This window comes from Schistocerca gregaria, chromosome 5, assembly GCF_023897955.1.
Source record: "Schistocerca gregaria isolate iqSchGreg1 chromosome 5, iqSchGreg1.2, whole genome shotgun sequence".
Lineage (NCBI taxonomy): Eukaryota > Metazoa > Arthropoda > Insecta > Orthoptera > Acrididae > Schistocerca > Schistocerca gregaria.
In genome coordinates this window covers 241,075,503-241,096,668 of record NC_064924.1, presented here as the reverse complement: position 1 = coordinate 241,096,668, position 21,166 = coordinate 241,075,503, and the positions used below count along the sequence as shown (strand labels likewise).

The window sequence follows — 21,166 nt, the reverse complement described above, 5'->3', positions numbered from 1 at the left end:
TCATGTACAATCTATATTTAACTATTAACGAATTTAAGAAAACTGTGTAATAATAAATAGCAGTACGTCCGAAAGAGTCATAAATTATGTAACATCTGTCAAAAAGCGAAACACATATAGTGCTTACAGTCATATTTTCGAAAATAAAAGTTTTTGTTTTGTTCTTCCTTCATTCGTCATCGAAGTACGAAAGTGGGGTTTCAGTTAAGTGATTGAAACACGGCAGAATGAAGCAGCACGTGGTGACATCTAAGTAATGAGATCACTTTGGCTATTGGTACCGGCCCCAGCAGTGCGGATACAATGAAAATTATGTTGCACATCCACATGTTATCCTTGTCAGCTGTGTATACTGCACGACTCCACTACATGTCATTCACTTTCTTGAAACTCTACATACTGGATTTTGTAAACAATGTTTAGTTTCAAAATATTGAGTTTTGTTATCAGTTTTGGGTTTTTTATGATATTTAGAGTGAAGGTTAACGGCATGTCAATATCTAAACAGATACAGTAGGCCTCTCGTAAAATTTCATGTGCCTGGTGATTAGTAACAATGAAAACTGATAGTAATAATAAAGATTTTCGTAGTATCTGTTGGTGGTGTACAGTATTTTCGACAAAGAAATATGTGATACTTGTCGAATAATGTGTAATTACCCGCTCGGATAGCCGTACAGCTAAGCGCTGTTTCTAGGACGGGAAGGTACTCCGAGCTCAGATCGAATCCGCCCGGCGGGATAACGCCGAGATTGGTGTGCCGCCCAGCCTGCATGTGGTTCTTAGGCGGGTTGCTACACCCCAATAGGTGGTACCCAAGTGTGGCCTCAGTTATACGATTCGCAAACTTTTGGGAAACTTCCGCTCGCGTTCAGATGAATAACACACGCGGGTGATGGGGTGGCGACAGGAAATGCATCCAGCCACTCCTTAAATTAGCTCTGCCAACCGTGTCAACCCTGCACCGATTAGGGACAAAGGCACAAGTAGAAGAAGCTGAACAATGCACAACTGCTCCACTTCGTCTTCCAGATGAAGACACAGTTAGAAAACACTCGATGAAACAGTTCGATAGCCTCGTTACTGCCGGACACGAAAGAAACTCAAAATTAAAGAGCATTTGCTCTGACTCTTCCACAAAATTCTTAGATTCGTGTACTTGAGCATGCCAATTTGTTGCAATCGTAACATCGAATCACTACAGGCCCATTGTCTTTCCCCTCGCTTGTGTTAAAACTGTACCTACTCTGACAGGACGCTGCACTTGTTACTAAATTTCTGTATTTCCTTTACCTGGTCTATTATGCAGTGTTCTTTGCCTATTCTTACAACGGACTGTATACATGTGGTCCTGTTAACCCCAGTCTGTCTAGTTATACGGGGCAGTTTAGCAGAGTTGATGAGTTGCAAATGAATGGTGCTAATGAGGTGACAGAATTGTTTCCCGCCAGCTACGCAGCCAGGCAGGTGGGCTTGGGTGTTTGCGTAATAAGCGAGGCGGCCTGGTCTCCCCACGCAGGCCAGGAATCCGGCAGTCTCCCGCTTGGCACCAGCTGGCCGCCTCCTACCCTCAGCTGTTCGCCCCCGTGGGCGCCCAGTGGGGCCCACTGAGGGAGCGTCCAGGCTAGTAGTTTCTCCTCGCACCCACCACACTTAACCAGAAACTGCAGAGCTCGAGAGGTCTACACGGGAATCTGTACTACCTTCTAGACGTACCGTCGACGATGCAAGGAAGAAGGTTACACATAGCGAACACGACGACTCATGTGTTCCCAAAGATGTTCAGCTTAGCTAAATTGTAGTGCATTTCTAGAGATTCTTTCAATGCTTGGCCGTGCTCTTAAAACCATTTGCGGACACTTCTAGTCGACTGATAAGGCAAGTTATTTTGCCGTTATCGTCTGCGGGATCGACAGCTATCATGTACAGAGGAATGGAATATCAGAAGATGAATTCATAACAAAATCACTTAAAGATGCTTTCGCTAAGGGATTAATGGCCATAAGGTATCATGGAAACATTCCAGAGACTATACTGCCCTCATAGTCCTGTGTTCTTTCAAAACGGTTGCAAACTGTCCTACGTTTCTCGCCAGGTATGCTGACGTAAGGCAACTGTGAGAAGTCCTTCACGTGGATCGTCTGTATGAGAAGTAACATTCTATTGAACCACTCATTTCTTGATTTTGAAAATAAAAGAGCGTACTAATTGGCGTCAGCAACTAACTGAAGTGGAGAGGGCGGGGGGGGGGGGGGGGGGGGAGTAGAGAGAGATTTGGACCCCTTTGGAATCTGGAGCACAGAGTTTTTATTTATTACGTAGCCGTCATACACTTCTAGAAGTGGCCGGCCATTGTGGCCGAGCGCTTCTAGGCGCTTCAGTCTGGAACCGCACGACCGCTACGGTCGCAGGCTCGAATCCTGCCTAGGGCATGGATGTGTGTGCTGTCCTTAGGTTAGTTAGGTTTAAGTAGTTTTAAGTTGTAGGGGACTGATGACCTCAGAAGTTAAGTCCCATAGTGCTCAGAGCCATTTGAACAAACTCCTAGAAGTTATTTCCCGTGATTAAGGTAAGCCTTTCGTTTAGCTAGTTGTGGCGTTACTCTAGGTTTTTTTTTGTGGCATGAAATCTCTAGCAAGTGACCAACTCATTTATATATTTACATCAAAAATAGCATTTTTAGAGTCTTCCAGGTTCGCCCCCCTCGCTTCCATGATATTTCTCCAGATGCCCATGAGCATAATCTTTATAGCCATCAACTTGGAATGAATATGCATTGGCAACAAATCGCCCAAAACTAAGAAATTTTTGACAGTATAGCATTTCAGTTTATCGATTTGAACGCAACACACGCAACAGTAAGACTTTAAAAAGCCATGTTGTAAAGCTATTCCTCACATCATAATGAGAACTTGCGTCAATATGCACCAAGTAGCAATATAGGCAAATAAAAATTTATTGTATACCAGTGCCACTTCTCTGTCACATAAGCCTTTCAATTCAGAGCATAAAACAAAATTTCGTAGTGGAACTTTTCTAATTTCTAAACCTTTTATTTACGATATGTTGTCTAGGAAACTAAAATGATCTGTTTTTACACGTTTCACTGAAACAAGTTGTACATTATTCTTATTATTTCCTAAACGACCCATCACTCACCTATGATCTCGTCCCTCGCCCACATCCGTTTCGGCATTGAGTGTTGATCTGAACTTGTTTCTGGAGGACATAGGTGGCACGTAATAGACTATTACTAATTTACGCCTTGAAACTACCCACAACGTAACAAAAACAGAAAAAGTGAGACGGAGATAGGAAATGGAAGAAACAATATGATAGGAATAAAATAATATAAAGAAATTTATCATCATTACTGAAATACAAGGAGGAGGCGATCTCCCGATTCACCCATTTGTGTGGTACATTAAGTACTCGATATCTAGTCTCCCTTTGGATCTGGGTTTCACATCCAAAGATAAGTTGACGGTCTCTGGACATTTTTCCTTTCGTCGTTTAGTTAATCCTTAGTTCGGTATACAACTGGAAGTATTTTAAATAGTCAGTATAGTCACTTAACTGAAACAGTTTCGTGTAACGTACCAACCCATGCTTTAGCTTCTCCTACTACGTACAAACTAGCATACCCATACATTACGATAAACGGAACCTTAGGCAGAATGCATATTTCCGAATAACAAAGAATTCTTTAACAGTGGGTGAATTTTACCGCAGAATAGTCGAGACTTAAGTAGCCAATTCTGTGTACTCAAGGCATTTCATGGTCAAGTGCCTTAACTACGAGCAAAGTCGTGATCTAAAAGTGGTTCAAGATGCGTGAAGGATAGGGTTTAGCTTCTCGTCGACGTTAACGTCATTGGGGGCGGGGCGCTAGTTAAGTGGGAGAGAGAGTAATAGAAAGAAACGATTGATGGACTTGTTTAATTAACCTTTTCGACGTTCACCAGAAATAATTTCGGTAAACGCAAGCAGGGGTTATCAGAATGTTCAGTGTGGCATCTAAAACCTGCTCGTCCCTGGTACCAATCCAAAACGATAACCGCCAAGTTACGTAGCTCGGCAACAGTACTAAAAGATTTCAGAAATTCTGTTAATTTGTTTTAAATACAATGTTCTTACATTTAAATCGCTAACACTTTCGAAATATCAGCTCAACTCGTTTCGTTTGACATAGTTGTATTTGTTGCATCCTATGGTTCCATTCTGTAGGCATGATTTCTGTTCTGCAACTAATTCACGAACGAAATATTGGCTGGCGAATGAGCGTTGTAATTTAGCCTTGGGCAGTAATTTGAAATTTCGCTCGATAGATACATGACTTTGTTAAATGGCGCAGCATTCGGAGGAAGTAAATGAAACTGTTGTTATTCTCGGACAGCGTTCGCCGTACATGGCCAGCCAATTATCTCCGACCATTGGCCACTAGATGAGGCGTTCTATATTAAGACGGTAGAACTTGTTCGATCTATATCAAGTAAGCTGGTCATGACATCACACGACCACGCCGTGTCTTACAGGGCAGTGGCTGATTTGTTGTTGCCGCAGTCGGTTCCCTATAAGTTCACCTAAAGATTGTATTACGAAGGTAACGGGAATAATATTGGTTACAGCAAGTGTACTACGCAAAAGACCGCAAACGCGAATGTGAGAGCAGCATATTATGATAACTGCTCACCCCTCTGGGTACTTTGATTTTCCGAGAACGTTGGTTTGACCAAGAATATACGAATGTATGGATAATTTTCAATACTGCTCATGCTTACTTCCCCTTACAAACGAGTTACTGAAAGAAATACGTTTTTAAAGGCAGTAAGAAATAATATTTGATTTTTGATAGTCCTCAAAAATATGAATGTAATGATATGCTTTTAAAAGTTTGCAGTTACATTTCTTCGAAAAGTAACACTTTAAATACGCTTACGTTGCCTGAAGGCACGGGACTGCTTCCGCCCTTTCATGTCCACGTGGTGACAGAGGAGAAATTGTGCTACGCCGACATTCTTTGCTTTCGCTTTTACACCATTCTCTAACTCTTTTGAGACAATTCTCATCACTAACGCTAACTTGAACAGTATCGCAAAACAACGATTCTCAGAGTGACTCCAATGTCAGAGTGTCTCCAACGTTATTAAAAGTCACACATGGTCTCATTAAAAAAATTATCGCTTCATTATATCAAAACATAAAAATCCGCGATTGTTAACAGCATGGGAATAACACATGTCTTTGTATACTATCGTAATTTACGAAACTTATTTAAGTGTCGTGAGCCACTTACACTATCTGATCAAAAGGATCTGGACACCTGTTATTGAACTTTAATCTGGGCGTGTCCACTCTTCGCCTTTGCGACAGCTTCAACTCTGCTGGAGACACTTTCATTGACATGTCTGGATGTCAATGGAGGAACGGCAGCCCAGTATTTCTCAACCGCCGAAACCAGACAAGGTAGTGATGTTTGACGCTGGAGTCTGGAGTGATGTCGGCGTTGTAACTCATCCAAAGGTACTCCATTTGATTCAGATCAGGTCTCAGGACAGGCCAGTCCATTTCAGACACGTTATTGTCCACAAACCATCGCCTCACTTCTGCTTGTTTATGACAAGGTTCATTATCATGCTGATACGGTCATCTTCTCCGAGCTCTTACTGTTCCTCTAATGTACGCAGTATACAAAGTTGTAAAATGTGTTCTTATTCTTCCGCACCTAGAGTTTTCTTAACTCTTTCAGACCCGAATTTTTTCTGGAGGAGGAAAAATTTTTCTTTATGTGGTAGTGGTCGTAAGTGATTTTTTAATGATTTTAGGAGCAAGATTTATACAAAAATATGTACCCGTTTCCAAAACGTACTTTGTTCACTTGGCTTCACTTTAAGGACTAAAAAACCTAATTATGAAGTATTCTCTATTGTAATAAATAGTAAAATGATCATTTAATAATTTCCATATAAAATAACAACAACACTATTCGATTATACACTGGAATATAGCGAACCATGTATTCTGGTTGTCACGAGTTGCTGCGCACTGTTACATTGACTTGCTGATATTTTTATAGTGATGCCCAACGGTTGGCAGTATTTGTGCGTGATGAAAAGGTTGAACATTTACAAGTGCGTAGCTCAGGTTCGCTTATGGAAGAAATACTTTGGTTGCAGCTAACAGACTGTAAAAGTTAATGTACACAATTGTAGCCAGAGGGTCTGAAAGGGTTAAGCTCAGTGAGGGGGGGAGGGGGCGGGGGGGATCACAATTAACCAAGAACTACGCCCCCCCCCCCCCAATACCGCAACATCACCTCCTTCGCACTTAACTGTTGACATTAGACGTGATGGCATGGAACATTCCCAAGGCTTTCGCCATACACAAACGCTTCCATCGGATCGCCTCGGGGGATAGAGTGATTCATCGCTCCAAATCACTCGTTTCCAGTCATACCATGTCCAGTGGCGTCACTCTTTCACTCTTTACACCAGCTCAGTCTCGCTTATCATTAACTACGGGAATGTGTGGTTTATGAGAGGCTGCTCGACCATTGTACCTCATTCTTTTTAAGTCCATATGCACAGGGGTTGTGCTGGTTGAGGTGCTGGTAGCACTTTGGAACTTACGAGCGATTCCTTCCGCTGATTTCATGCCTCGACGGTCCCTGTCGGTCAGTACATGAGGTCAACCTGCTCTTGATTTATCTGTGGTTGTTTCTCCGCGTTTCCTCTTCACAATCACATCACCAACAGTCGACTTAGGCAGCAGTAGAATGATTGAAATATCCCTGATAGATTTGTTACTGAGGTGACACCCAATGAAAAGTGCACGTTCGAAGTCACTGAGCTATCCTGATCGACCTATTTTGTTGTTAATGCTTCCCTAGAAATTGCACAGTTGTTCCACCTCTTCCATACTGGCGGGTCCGCCTCTCATGACTTGTAATGGTCATTTTCGCATTACTTGGTGGCGTCAGGATACATTTAATCAGATTGTGTGTACAATGAATGTCTTTAAATTTCGATTCTACTTTGACGTATGTTGCAGAGATAGTCTAGGTAACATTTTAAATGCGAGTTTATGTCTGTGCTACAAAAACGATCACGGATGATTTCTATCGTCCAGTTTATTGAATGAGCGATAGTCACTCACTATCCCTGTCGTAATTACGGCTGTAATCGAATAATCAATCTAGCATAAGTATCCATTGATAAGTGACAAACGAAACATACAGCATTGACCTTCCTACTGAACACTCGGTGAGTCTTCTTCCACTGTTGGTCCATACTCTGTTCCATTTCTGAAACTATGAGTAAGGATTAGGTAGTGTTTCAGCATTACATATTGTGTTCGAAATGTAATAATTACCAGAGTCACAGTGAACTACTATGGAAGAGTCGAGGGAGTAGAATTTTTTATTTTACCTGTTTTATCACATAGCATGAAAATGTCTCGTCTACATTTAAGAGTTCGTCATCACAGTGATGCATTTTCGATACCGACTAGAGGCATTTAATGCAACGGGGATTTATAAACTCCCTATATATTTCAGGATGTCTATGTTAAAAGATATACCCTGTTTACAGGAGCGTGCGTAAATTAATAGAAACAATACAGGAGGCAACCATCCTGGATCTAGAGAGTTTCGATTTGACTCGCAACTAACGCGTAAAGCATTTTCGATACCCAACTGGCAGCTAATCAGGATATCCCAAAATTTTAGCGTCATAACACGTTATCGACCCTATTTATAGTGGACTCATCAGCAATTACAATCAGTATATTTCAGGTTTGCCACCGATGTTGAAGTTTTCCACAATAACGACATAACCTTGTGTTGCAGGCCTAACATACTGTTTCTGGAATGATGTAATGTGCCCATCAATAAACTGAGATTGTAATGTTGTAATGTGACCTTCAGTAAACTGAGAGTGTTCTAACTTGAAGCACTGCGCTGTTTTTCTGCGTGTATGACTCGTGCGCATTCCGTCTACATCACATAGCACAGTATCTTATGAGACGAATTTGTGTTTGTTGCAGACGTGCAAGGGCAGCCCGGTGAGATGCGACTGCGACAACGTGAAGGGCTCGCCTGGGGCCCCGGGCATCCCAGGTGTGCGAGGCATGGATGGACCACCAGGAGAGATCGGCTTTGACGGACCGCCCGGACCAACGGGAGAGAAGGGCGCTTTCGGCGAGTTCGGCGCCATGGGGGAGAAGGGGTACAGGGTGAGTACCAAGTTTGAGTTGTTCTCTACTGTACGTTTGTTACTTCTTTAAGGGGATAGCACATTGGAACAGTGGAAAAACAGTAGAATAACCAGAGTAAATGTAATAGCAATAGTAAGTGAGACGGAAGAAGACGCAAAGGCACAACTCGACAACTTAAGTAAGGTAGCCAGAAAGGTGGGACTGAGGATCGCCTATAACAAGACAAAGACATTAAACACCACTGCAAACTGGGAAACACCGGAAGGCACTGTGCAAATGGTGGACAAATTTAAATACCTGGGAGAATTTATAACAGGAAGGAACAGGAGCAAGGAGGGAATAACCGAGAGGATAAAGAAGATGAGGTCAGCCTTGCGCATGACGAGAGAAATATACAATAAAAAGAATATATCCACAGAGGTAAAGATAAGCCACTACAAGGCAACAGTGAGGAATGCAGTATTATATGCTGCTGAGACGATGACACTAGGAAGAAATGGGGCAGAACAACTAGAGAAAGAAGAGAGAAAAATACTGAGAAAAATACTAGGTCCCAAAAGAGGTGGAGAGAGGTGAATGCGAAGACCTAGGGAATAATTGTACCGGAACAGGAGAACAATATCCGGGGAAATCAGACTGAAAAGGGCAAGGTTTGCTGGGCATGTAGTTAGGGTGAGTATAGACAGAATGACGAAGAGAGTGTGGGAAACAACAAGGAGGACAAGGGGAAAGGCAGGAACCAAGTGGATTGTTGAACTTCGGAAGGACTGGTTGGAATTGGGGATCAAGGTCGAAGGAAAGGAAAATTGAGGGACAAATATACACCGACAAATATGCCGGAGATCAATGACAGAGAAGAATACAGGAAAAGATTAGAATGTCACCAGTGGAGCCACGAGGAGAAACGGAAACTGAAGATCTCGGAAGAAGAGCGGGAGAAGAGAAGAGAAAGAATGAAGAGGTTCTGGGAGAAGAAGAGGAAAATCCAGTCCACGAATGGGCTACCCGTGGTCCTACAGAGGCCGTAACGCAAGAAGAAGAAGAAGAAGAAGAAGAAGAAGAAGAATATAAATAAGAAGGAGAATAGTGTCGTTGCACCTCTCCATGACACATACACAGCTTCCAATGAAGCAACCGGCGGAAGACTGATGGATGTTGAGAAGGAGGACGGCATCGCAATTCCGAGAACAGTAAGGAGTACGCCGTGCAAAGAAAAATGGAAAGCACAGAATTAACAAAAGAAAAGCTGAATGTAACCCGGTTGACGCCTACAGCTAGTTTATACAGAACTGGGAAGCGGTTACATCGGCTGGTTATCAACAACATTACGCAAAAGCTAATCCAGATAACGACTGATTTCAGAACGGTACTGGACTGTAGCGTATAAATTCTGGTTCTACTGGCGGTTCCATTTGTATAACAGGGGGTAATCAACAACGCCATGTGATACATTGAAAGCGCGAAGTAACAGCTTTATATCAAGAAGGACCACCTTCTAGTTCTAGAGAATGTTGGAACTCGACTTGGTATCGATCTCATAAGCAGATGCAATCATAGTTTCTGACAGAAGACTCCGAGCAAGAACAGATACCGTATTAACGTAACAGGATTAGTCGATTTATTTCGTGAATGTCGGGAGTGGTAATCAAACTCACTGTTGGATATTCTCCAAGATCTTTATCAAACCAAAACTGACGGACGGTACATTACCCTATCACATCATTTGCGTAGATGCGACCTGTAATGGTAGTGCAAGTGGTCTTTGTAGCTGTTACGGAGGACAACATTTCTTTTCTTTTAAAAAGCTGAGTGGGTGCAGGGAACACTTACGCGCACACATCAACGGAGCTGCACAGTGGCACAGTGCCTAGATGATAATTAGAATAATAGCTACAACCGATCTATGCCGAAATCGAATCCGCCTGTCATCTCGAAACGACCAGGACAGTCTCGTACCTGATATACCTGCATATTTCCTACTGCCCACGGTTTGTCGGTCGACTTCAGTAAGAAGCTGTCTCTTAAACAGTCAAGGCACTCTGGTAATTCACCGGCATCCCTTCTTCGTGGAAGCTGCTGAAAGCCTCACTGCCTTGTGGCTATATGTCATTCAGATCCTTGTAATGGCTTTCGATTGCCTCGTGAAGCACCCATGAACGAAAGCTAGGTGTTAATTCCTTCTCTTCAGATTCCTTGTATACAGCCTGCTAGGAAGAAAGTCAATATATTTCTGTCTATTAGCCTTTCTGAAATAATTTTCAACCTCTCCAAGTGTCTCTTTGTAATTCAAAATGACCCAGCGGGTCACTTTTCCGAATATTATTAACTGGAACATTAGCGCAAATCGAATTGTGTACAGATCAGACACATAGAGTAATTGACAAGTCATAAATCTAGCCCAGAGATGACTTTGATATCATGTTTTAAAATTTAATAGTTATGTGTTGCAGAATAACGTAAGTCAATAGCTTCCTTGATCTGTGGAATAGTTATGTACACTGACATTCACTGCAAAGCCGAGAACTTTTCTGTTTGCCCCGCGTGGAAAAAATTTTAAAGTTTACTGCGAGTAATCACAAAACGTTATTGGATTATGGGTTGGGATGTTCTCATGATAACATACCCAACTATAAATCATGATTTTTGACAGATAGTTTTAGAGGTAGGTGCGATTTCAAGAACATATTGTTATGTTCATTATCTCTATTCGGTATTAAATACTTATTGCTAGAAACAGATTCAACAGAAGGAGACCTACAAGATGCCGGTGGAGTAAAAAAAAAAATTGTAATAGACTTTATCGTAGCAGAAAGAAGTGGTTTGAAGATCGGTTCTGAACAGATTTTACTCGTATAGCGATCACGGACTAGTTAGAATTATTTTCACATTCAAATTCAGATTGTAATGTTGAAAATGAACGACGAGGAACGTTTCATTCTTGAGCCAAAATGAGCTACAGATATGTCAGAAATCTTTCCGAAATGCTTTTTTCTAAAAAAAAGTAAACCTGGGACATACGAAATTATTAGTTAAACGAATAAAGGCGATATCTCCCAGAAACAAAGCAAACAGAGCAAGCTTATCTTAAGCACCCTGCAGTTCACTGATGAAAGCCAATGCAGAGTGATATAGGCGACTGTAAAGCCATAAATAAGATAGTCTAAAATGAAATGAAGAAAATTACGTGGAAATATAATGACCAGCTTCTCATATGGGCATTCGAAGAAAACGGAACGCGTACTTTTTGAAATCTAAGATGGCAACTGCACATCTAAAGTAACCAAGGTGAAGAACAAGGAAGGTCAGATGGTCACAGAAAAGCGTCTTATACTTCGTTTGTGATTTATACCGCAAGGTATATACTCCGTTTAATGGTTGTTGGTGAATAAGAAACTCTTGTAGAAAACTGCAAACTGTGCTGCCATCTGCAGCAAGTGTATGTGATGTAACTATAACTGTAATGAATGCTGGGAGTAAATGTGTACGCTGAAGTGATTGGGTTGAGCTCCGTTAAAAAGTTGTAACTAATAAGGCTGGTGGCGACGTATGTTTGAGGAAGATGCTTGGTCGCTCTCAGGCGGACGAAGCGAGCCGAAACACCATTTTAGTAGGAACAGAAGCCACAATGAACTCAAGCGTGTCACTCAAAGAGAGACTGATACAGCGTTGACACCTGTCTACTTCCTAAATGGTGGCAAACCGATAAGTATTCCATGTGGAACAGAACCAGCAACAAGGAAGGATCATATCAAAGAGTTCCGACTGAGACGAAAGGTCAACGAGGATATTTGACGTAGACTGAAAAATGAATTCCTCCTGCTCCTAAGAAGTTACCACGAGGTTACTTCCCTTAAGAAGAAAACCAAGAATTGGAGAAGCTGTTCTACGTCAGGAGGACATCAAACAAAAACAGTTGTGGAAGAGAGCATCAGTGGTGGAAGAAGTGCTGCTTGGCAGAGGCAACAAAATAAGATGCATCATACTTCGGCAGCCTGATGGTACGAAGATCTGTCAACCGGCCCAGCTGGTTATCCCCCTTGACAGAGACCAGGGTGGGAAGGACGTTGGGGATTAAGAGACTCTTATGCCATCTCTTGGCTTCTTGTAGAAAACTGTAGACTGTGCTACCCTCTGCAGTACGTGTTTGCAATATAACTGTAACTCTAAGGGATGCTCTGAATAAATGTGTGTGCTGAAGTTACTGCGTTGAATTCCTTTAGATATTAAGCGGCACCAACACTAGTGCACTCTCTGAAGCATAACTACCATCCTAGATAAACAGTACTGAAGGAATTCCCGCAGTAATGATCACAGGGGCAGAGAACCATCTGAGTCAAATATAAAACAAGAAGGGTCTAGGAAGGGATAAAAAAATCTGAAACTATTAAAGAGATATGTCCGAAGCTATAAAAATTCTTAGGCTGTATATATAAATGTACTGAGACTGGAAAGACAGGAAAAGGCCGGGAAAATGCTGAAGTGATACTTTCGTCCAAAGCAGAGCGGGAACTTCAATCATGACTGTCCCGTAAGTCTTATGGCACATCTACAAAATATTTTCTTTAAGTCATTACAAACCGATTCATTGAAAAACTGGACTTTTATCAAGAGCCTGAAAAAGCAATTCTCAGCTGTGACTTATTTGTTCTAGACTATTCGATTTGTCCTTGAAAACACACATCTAGCATTCGTTGATTTAAAGCATTTGATTGAGTCGAGACGGATAAATAATGAAAGTACTTAGGAATACCACTGTCAGCAATGCTTTTGAATAGTATTTAAGTACGTAAAACGATGATGATAAGAGTAGATGAAGACCAAAGCGGTTTACAAGGAGGACGCGATATTTCCGAAATTGTTCACTCTACCCGTGGAAGACGTACGGGTATTCAGAGGCATTGCCCAGGATCGTAAAGGGATTCAAATGGATGCCCAGTACCCGAATCACCAGCGTCCAGTGAGTTAGCACTGACGATGCTGCTGCTGAAGATGTTTCCAAATATATATGGCTTACCACAACTTACAGTTTAAAAAGGTCAACTAATTGGCAGAAATGTCACAAAAAATTGAGTTTGTCAGCAACCAGAAAATTTTAGTTCAGCCTGACCAACAAGAATAGTCGGGTGAGTATGAAAGTGCAGACCCCATGTCCCTTAGAATAACTAAACACAGTCTAGAAACCATGGCTCAGACAAAGGCAAATGTTCGTTAAGTTATAGTGTGCACAAGTGTCAAGATGCTGATCTTCCGCCTCAGGGACGTAATCAGTGACGAGATCATTAGGAGAAGAATACTGGTAGCACATATCCTCGAATGAGTTGCCAGACTGAAATGGAAATTGGCTGGCCACATAGACACGTAATGAGGCAACCTCTAACAGATGGAGCTATAAGATGACCCGTTGACACTTCTGGGACTCAAAAGGATTCGAAGACGCCAAAAGAGATTTCTCGGTGATATCAAGAAGAATCTTGAAACCCGAATGAAACTGAAGAGTTATTGGATTTCATGCCCGCCTGTTACGCAAACAACTGTTTTTTTCTGCTACAGATTCTGCATCAGATGATGGATGTCACTGAAGAATAACGAAAGAGCCCTTCGTTCTTCGGATGGTTCCTTTTAAAGGGCACGGCCGACTTCCTTCCCCGTCCTTCCCTAATCCGATGAGAGCGATGACCTCGCTGTCTGGTCTCCTTCCCCAAGCCAACCAACCAACCAACCTTCGTTCTTCAGTGGTCAGACGACCGTTAAAGAAGATGAATACAACATTTTGCAGTGACGTTTGCATCTGTACTGTATATGTGTGAAGGACGGCCGTAGTAGACGTGTTATAAAAAGGCCTTTAAGGTAAAGGAAACACCTTCCATTCAGATTTTGCCATACTGGATTTTAGAATGCGACAAATGTATCATCCATATTTTCAAACATCATTTTCTTCAAGCGCCACTTTCCTCTGGCGTTAACTACCATTCCCTCTGCGAAGTCGCACAATAAAAGTGGCTTGTCATGACAAGTCCAGTACATACTCTATGGGTGTAATTAACAACAGAGATAGATCAAAATTCATAAACAATTGTATCATTTATGATGCTACCTGACTGCAAATATTCTCATCTTCATTTTGTCAGTACAGCTGGTGGGAAATAGTATGCTTTTGAAAAATAAAATTTTGACAGAATAGTACATGGATGTAGTGCCAGTTTTCAATGTCTAACGGATCCCGCTGGACACAGAATCGGCAGTACATCCACGAACTGTCAACAAATACGCCGGGAGAAGCTAAAGATACGTGTGATTTTTTCTTAACTTAATTTGTGTCAGGGCTTTGGACGCTCAGGATAAGCGATTGTAATGTCTTTGGGTAAGGAACAGGACTTTGCTCTAAAGACATCTAAAAGGTGCGACAGAACCACAAAAGCATAGGACCAAAACGTGTAATATTTCTTCTGCGATTATCAAGAAGTTGTATACTTTTCTTCTACACAGAACTAACAACAGTTGATCGAGAGAATAAACCAACAAGGGCTGGAAAAGAATACGTCATGGGGGAAAGGAAGAACACTGACGCAAATTCAAATGCTCTGTTGTTAGAAAATCAGTATCAAGGAAAAGAATAATGCCTGCAAAAAAGCACGCTGGCAAAAAATGCACTTGCGTGAAGCAGAAAAAGAGAGGGGAAGTGAAGTCAGACTTAAGTGTACTGGGCAGCAGAAAAGCATAAGACACAAATTAGAGTTTTCCAAGATAACAGAGAACTAAAAACGTGATTTAGGGAAATGTGGCACCAGATAAAAATTAGAAACAAAACGTAATACAGTGCGTATCTCTAGGCAAACGAAGGAAATCTGGCAGAATGTGAAGCAAAACGAAGAGCCGCAGATTAAATAATTAACCAAGGTACGCAAGTGTCGAATTCTGAAAAGTGCCTTACAAGACGATATGTTCAAGAGAGACTAATTTGATATAAAAATATTCGTATTAGGCAATATTCATATATCATTTACATTGTAAAGCAACAACTGAAAATGCGTGGGATTAGCCGAGTGGTTTAGGGCGCTGCAGTCATGGACTGTGCGGCTCATCCCAGCGGAGGTTCGAGTCCTCCCTCGGGCATGGGTGTGTATGTTTGTACTTAGGATAATTTAGGTTAAGTTGTGTGTAAGCTTAGGGACTGATGACCTTAGCAGTTAAGTCCCATAAGATTTCACACACATTTGAACATTTGAACAACTGAATGAAGGCGCAGCGCTCATTGATGATGCAAGACAACGCTGAATAACGATCATAAAAAAAATCAGTTGTTAAACATTTTTTAGTCTTTCAAGGTATGAACATAAAACTGAGCTGGGCACTGGTTAGTAGTTTTATATTGTCAGTTCTACCATAACAAAGCGGTTTTGTAACACAAGAACGATAGTAAAGCAGACTTAAACCATCATTAAGTTAGAAGATATAAGTGACTATTAGAATTTTAAAAGTATTGATTGGTTCCAACTTGCCTTCACTAAATGCCGTAGTTTTAACAAGTTTTCGAACTTGTGTGTTCATTCAAAAATTGTCTCTGTAACATTTTTTATGAAACTTTGAAAGGTGAACAAATTTCGAAAAATAAGAGCTTTACATATAACTGAAACTGTGACAGCACTTTTAATTCGGACAGTTTTTAACTTGTTAATGTTAAAGCTGACAATGGCGCAAAGTATTCGCAAAACCGAACAGTAAAAATTTAAGAGTCTAAATAGCTTGAAACTGCAAATGCAGGACGTGTGTCCATTATGGTACTAAAGTATGGCCGAAGGATCTTGCTAACAATGTAATTGATTTTCGAAGAAACACCACATCAGCCGTAACAGCTGTACTTACATTAGAACAACATGTCAAATACATCATGTATTATAGCTCGCTGTGCACATGTGGGCAGTGGCCTTATGTTATTAAGAAACTTGGTTATCCGCTTAGTCTGTTCATAGGTTGTCAAGGACAGTCATAATGTTGTCAACTGGGACAGTAATGACAGATGATTACATATACAGATCAGATGGATTTGCGCTGCATATAATTTTTACATATCATTTGGATTTTTTCTTATTTGTTTTTATACCCTTCCTGTCTGCTCTCCTATTTATACAAACTCAGTAATGTGGATAAATGTTGAAATGTGACTGGAATATTTTAATATTTTACGTTATAAAATGGTCCAATGTAAATGTATTGATCTGAAGAACTCTGTGACCTAGATTCCCTGCATTCTGAGGCCTGTAGCAAACTCTCTATTTTTCATTATTTACAAGATTTTCAAGCAACAAGAGATCATATCTTGAACTAATTTAGCTTAATTGGAAGCACTGAAGCCGATCAGTCGACGTATCTAGATATCGAATTTTCTATCCCTTTATATACCATTCGATTAAAAATCAAATCGGACAATTGCTCCTTCGAATCCTCTCCACAACAAGTTCGGTACCGATACGTTACAAATCCATTAAATGCTGTCCATCCACTTCTCAGTCATTTCTTGAGCTTTCTTTTTCTTAAAGCATTTATTTAATTAAAGTTTCCCCTTAACCTTGACATCTCCTTTCATGTGGCTGATAATGCTAGAGATTTATACAAAACATGATGATTTAATTACTTAATCGTTTTCAAATTTCTAATATTACCTTCTTCCTTTTTGTACTGTAAATATTCCAGTTCCGAAAGCTTTTCTTCATTCTTCCAGCCAAAATTCTGGTCAAGCAGGTATTTGATTCGGGCACATACTATTCAGCCGTCTTCGTTTGGTCACCTTCATGTGCTGTACTTTGAGTCCTGTGAGGACAATGAAATGTATGCACAGCCCTTGCTGTTGTCGGCCGAGCATACTTTTCAGTATTTAGCTCAGGGTATATAGGTCTTCACTTGCCTTTCTGTCGTACAGGAAATCGATATGCTCTTTTCTAATTTTGTTCTCGTGGGACCTACCCACTCCCTTTGTAACTAAGTATTTCTTTTCCTTTATATAGTTACCAAACCCTCTGATATTCATTCTCTAAAGAGTACATTCTAGTTTCAATCGTATTCTGCGTCTGCCCCTGCCTTTGATCATTTCGCTACCCATCTTGAACTATTCTCTGAACTTTTAGAATTCTTCATTGACATATTATTTTCATAGTTTTGTTTCTAGCTTATGTTTCTCATTTTTTTAGGTAGTTCTACTCTCTTACATGTAGCATCATCTAAAATTTATGATTCGCAAGAGTAAGACCACCAGTTACATTGTTTCTAATGTGAGTGTGATTACTATTGTGTGGGTGTTTTTGTTCCCATATCACCACTAATTTATCGCCTCTTCAGTTTGTTATCATTTATAAGACTGAAAGCGAGTATCTGACTTTGTGCGAGGAGCGAAGTTCTATATCTACCTGATTGCAGTACCAATTTATATTGACAATAAGATTCTTGTGTCTCCGTAAATTTAGTGTCCCACATACTGCCTGTTTGATATGTCTGACTTCATCCTCAAATCCATTTTTCAGATGCGCCTATTTCAGCTTCCACCAGCTGGAAGAAAGCTTTGTGCTCTGCAAGTATAATGTGTATGTTTAGTTAGTAGCCGCTCCGACCCATAACGTAACAATTCTTCTAATCTTTCAGTTTAGATTATAAACCCGGAATATTGTCACAGTGCGAAGATTTTGTTCCACTTGTCATCTATGGACATCTTCTTCGTTTTCTTCGTTAAAGTCTATGCGGTCATTTCACCATTTCAATCGGCTTGGACAGTCATACTAAAACCAAGAAAGCCAAGGTTTTTTGTATTGTTTCTAATGTGAGTGTGATTACTATTGTGTGGGTGTTTTTGTTCCAATATCACCACTAATTTATTTATTTCCAGCATCGCCTCAAAAGTTTATTACTCTTCAGTTTGTTATCATTCATAAGACTGAAAGCGAGTATCTGACTTTGTGCGAGGAGCGAACGTTCTACATCTACCTGATTGCAGTACCAATTTATATTGACAATAAGATTCTTGTGTCTCCGTAAATTTAGTGAAACGGTCTTTTCATATCTAGGAGCGATGGCAAAAGGCCTCTTTTGAGTGCGTGCAAATTCCGTCAGCTTTCGCATATGGTCCTTCCAGCCCGCTGAAGGGAATCATGTCACCTTCACCCTTGGAGGATACCATCATTAATCTTACGAAGATGTATATGGACAGCAGAGAGCTTACTGCAATGAATGCTTTGAACAGCCAGGAAAACTTTTCCATGCATACTCTCTGTTCCCTTCGATCCACTTGGGTAGTACCTCCGATTGGCGGTCTCACCTTTCGCTGCATTCCGTCAGCGACCACAACATTCTAAACTAAAGACGGAGTAAGAAGTGAGTTCTTAGAGGGCATAACTTATCTAGGGGGCAAAATGTTCCCTGAAGTAGCATATATAGTCAATGTAGAACATATAGCGATTTTAGAGGGATGTAAATACGCAAAAGAAACTCTAGAAGAAACAGTCATTATTTTATCAGGTTCACGCTCAGTACTGACTCTGTTACAATGCTAAGAAGTCAACACCCCCACACAGAAGAAGAAGCTCCGGAGCTTTCCCGCCCAAGTAAGACTACGATCATGTTTTGGTGAAGGTGCACAGCGAAATAAAGTGGAATGAAGAATCAGATACTATGGTTAAGAAAGCTATGTGCATTGGTTTAATGAAATATGATCATATTCCACTTGACGATCTCCTACATACCATTAAAACTACAATCAGAGCTCGATGGAACAAAAACCTTCAGTGGTCATACGAAATTAATGGGAGCACTATGCTTCAGTAGTACCTAATCTTCCAACACGTCCTTGGAGCCAAAATTGCTGATACAGCAGAAACTTTATTGTGACAATGGTATGACTTCGATTCAACCATGGAATATTCCGGCAACAACTATAATGCCTCAACATGATCACATGTTCATGTGAATGCTGCAGTGAGGAAGATAATGGCGACAATTATTAGGCTGTGACAGAATATGTGAAGAAACTAACTGTAATATCTGATTTCCTCTAGCAACACTTTAGCAACAAACATTCAAACTCTTATAGCGGCAGAAGACATAAAAATGTATAAACTCTTATATGTAAGAACAACTAAGATTATAGGAAAGCAATTATTTTTTATTTCATTTTTTAAATTACTTTCATTATAGTGTAGTAAATGAATAGGTACGATTTGCGTTATCAACTCTCCTCTGATATTAATGAAAGTATTTTAAATTTCTTGGATCATTTATTTAATTCCAGGTTAAATTAATGTAACGGATAATTGCTGTTTTCTCGCGGTTCAGGCTGTCATAGATTTAAATGGTAAAAAACCATTTTGAAGCTGGATAAAAGCCACAAATAAATTTTGAAAAATACTCTTTCAAGAATTCGAGAACTCTATTGGCAACCTGCAGTATGTCCTCTTGAGACCTCAGCACGGAGTTGTACCTTTCTTCTCGTGAAAGAAGCTAGTCTCACTCGGCGCAGCAATATCTTCACCTATGATGCTGTCATCGATCGAGATAGCGCAGTGGCTAAGACTTTGAACTCTTTTCCAGATTAAGGCCTTTCGTAGTTTCCTTTAATTGCTTAAAGCAAATGCTGTGATGGTCCCTTTGAAAACGAGGGAGCCTTCTTGTCCTCCTCCAATCTGAGCTTGTGTTTCGTCTCTAATAATCTCGGCATTGGCGAGACCTTAAACCCTAACTTTACTTCCTTTTTGTTATAATGCCCAGTGCGGAAATATCGCTGATCCCACCTTTACGAGTACTTTACCGAACTGCCATCGACATTTTCTCAATAATTCCACTACCTTGGGTTGCTGACTGTCTCCTGGCTCACTGATAACTTTTCAGAGATTCAAATGATTGAAAGTTACCAATCTTTGGGATACGTTTTACTTAGAAGTTCTCAGTCCAACACGTAACTCGATGCCTTGTCGTTACTCAAACTTTTTGGCACACTAAGGAAAGGCAGAACTCAATAAACACGACTTTTACCAACTCGCGCTCTCACCATTAAGACGATATGGCATGGTGAAGGAAATGAAAGGTAAGAGAGAGAGAGAGAGAGAGAGAGAGGGGGGGGGAGGGAGACATATTGTTTTTATTTGGTCTCCCCTACGCTTAGGCTCCACCTCCCCCTACTGCATAGCCAGCTTTTTCATGCCACTGTGTCCGCTCAGAGCCAGCTGGATCTTCTGTATTGCCAGTGACCGGCTTACCCATCTTCAGATGGCTACCCTTTTGTTAGCCTACCTACGTCTGATGCTCTCTAGAGCTTTAAAACTCAGATACGAGAACCGACTACTTTCTCTGCGCAAAGGAAAGTAATAAATAACGCCCCGCGCTGATACGAGAGCAAGAAACCATGCAAGCAGAGCAGCTGGTGTTACAGAGTGGCGGGTCGTCTTATTTGGCTTGCAGACCGGTTTTTCTAGGTTATAAAACGCAGTACTATGGCTGGTGTAAACTCAGCAAAAGCAATTAGCGTTATATTTATCCTGGAAGTTTCGTCTCGCGGAACAAATCTACTCTCTATTCAGTTACATTCGGAAAGTAATCGCAGACTATTATCTAGTGCTCCGAGACTTTCTTTTTATTTCTGTGCCGAAGTTTATATGGCCATTACCCATTACAACATGAAAGGCTATAAAACTGGTTTAATATGCTAACTTCTGTCGTTTCCTTTCAAGATTGCAGCTTAAAGTAGAGATTATAGCTTAAAGTACGGACTAAAGATCAATAGAAACATATGATGTGGTCTGATCAGTCCCACTTTACACCGTTCATGTACGGAGAACTCCTTTACAATTGTATAAGTCAGTCTGTTCTGTGCCAGTTGTGAAACACCATGGAGCTCTTACTGTAGTATAGTAGTATCAAATTTATTCTCTCCTCAAGGGAATTCAGGTTGTTTTCTTTTCAATAATGGCCATAC

The 21,166-nt window shown here is 40.8% G+C and overlaps 1 protein-coding gene across 1 annotated transcript in view; it reads left to right on the top strand.

The window, feature by feature from the left end:
* Positions 1–21,166, top strand: part of LOC126272030 (collagen alpha-5(IV) chain-like) — a 545,215-nt gene that overhangs the window by 302,977 nt on the left and 221,072 nt on the right. The window contains exon 2 of the mRNA XM_049974535.1: positions 8,044–8,232. Coding sequence (XP_049830492.1) covers positions 8,044–8,232 — 189 coding nt within the window. The remainder of the gene's footprint in view (positions 1–8,043; positions 8,233–21,166) is intronic.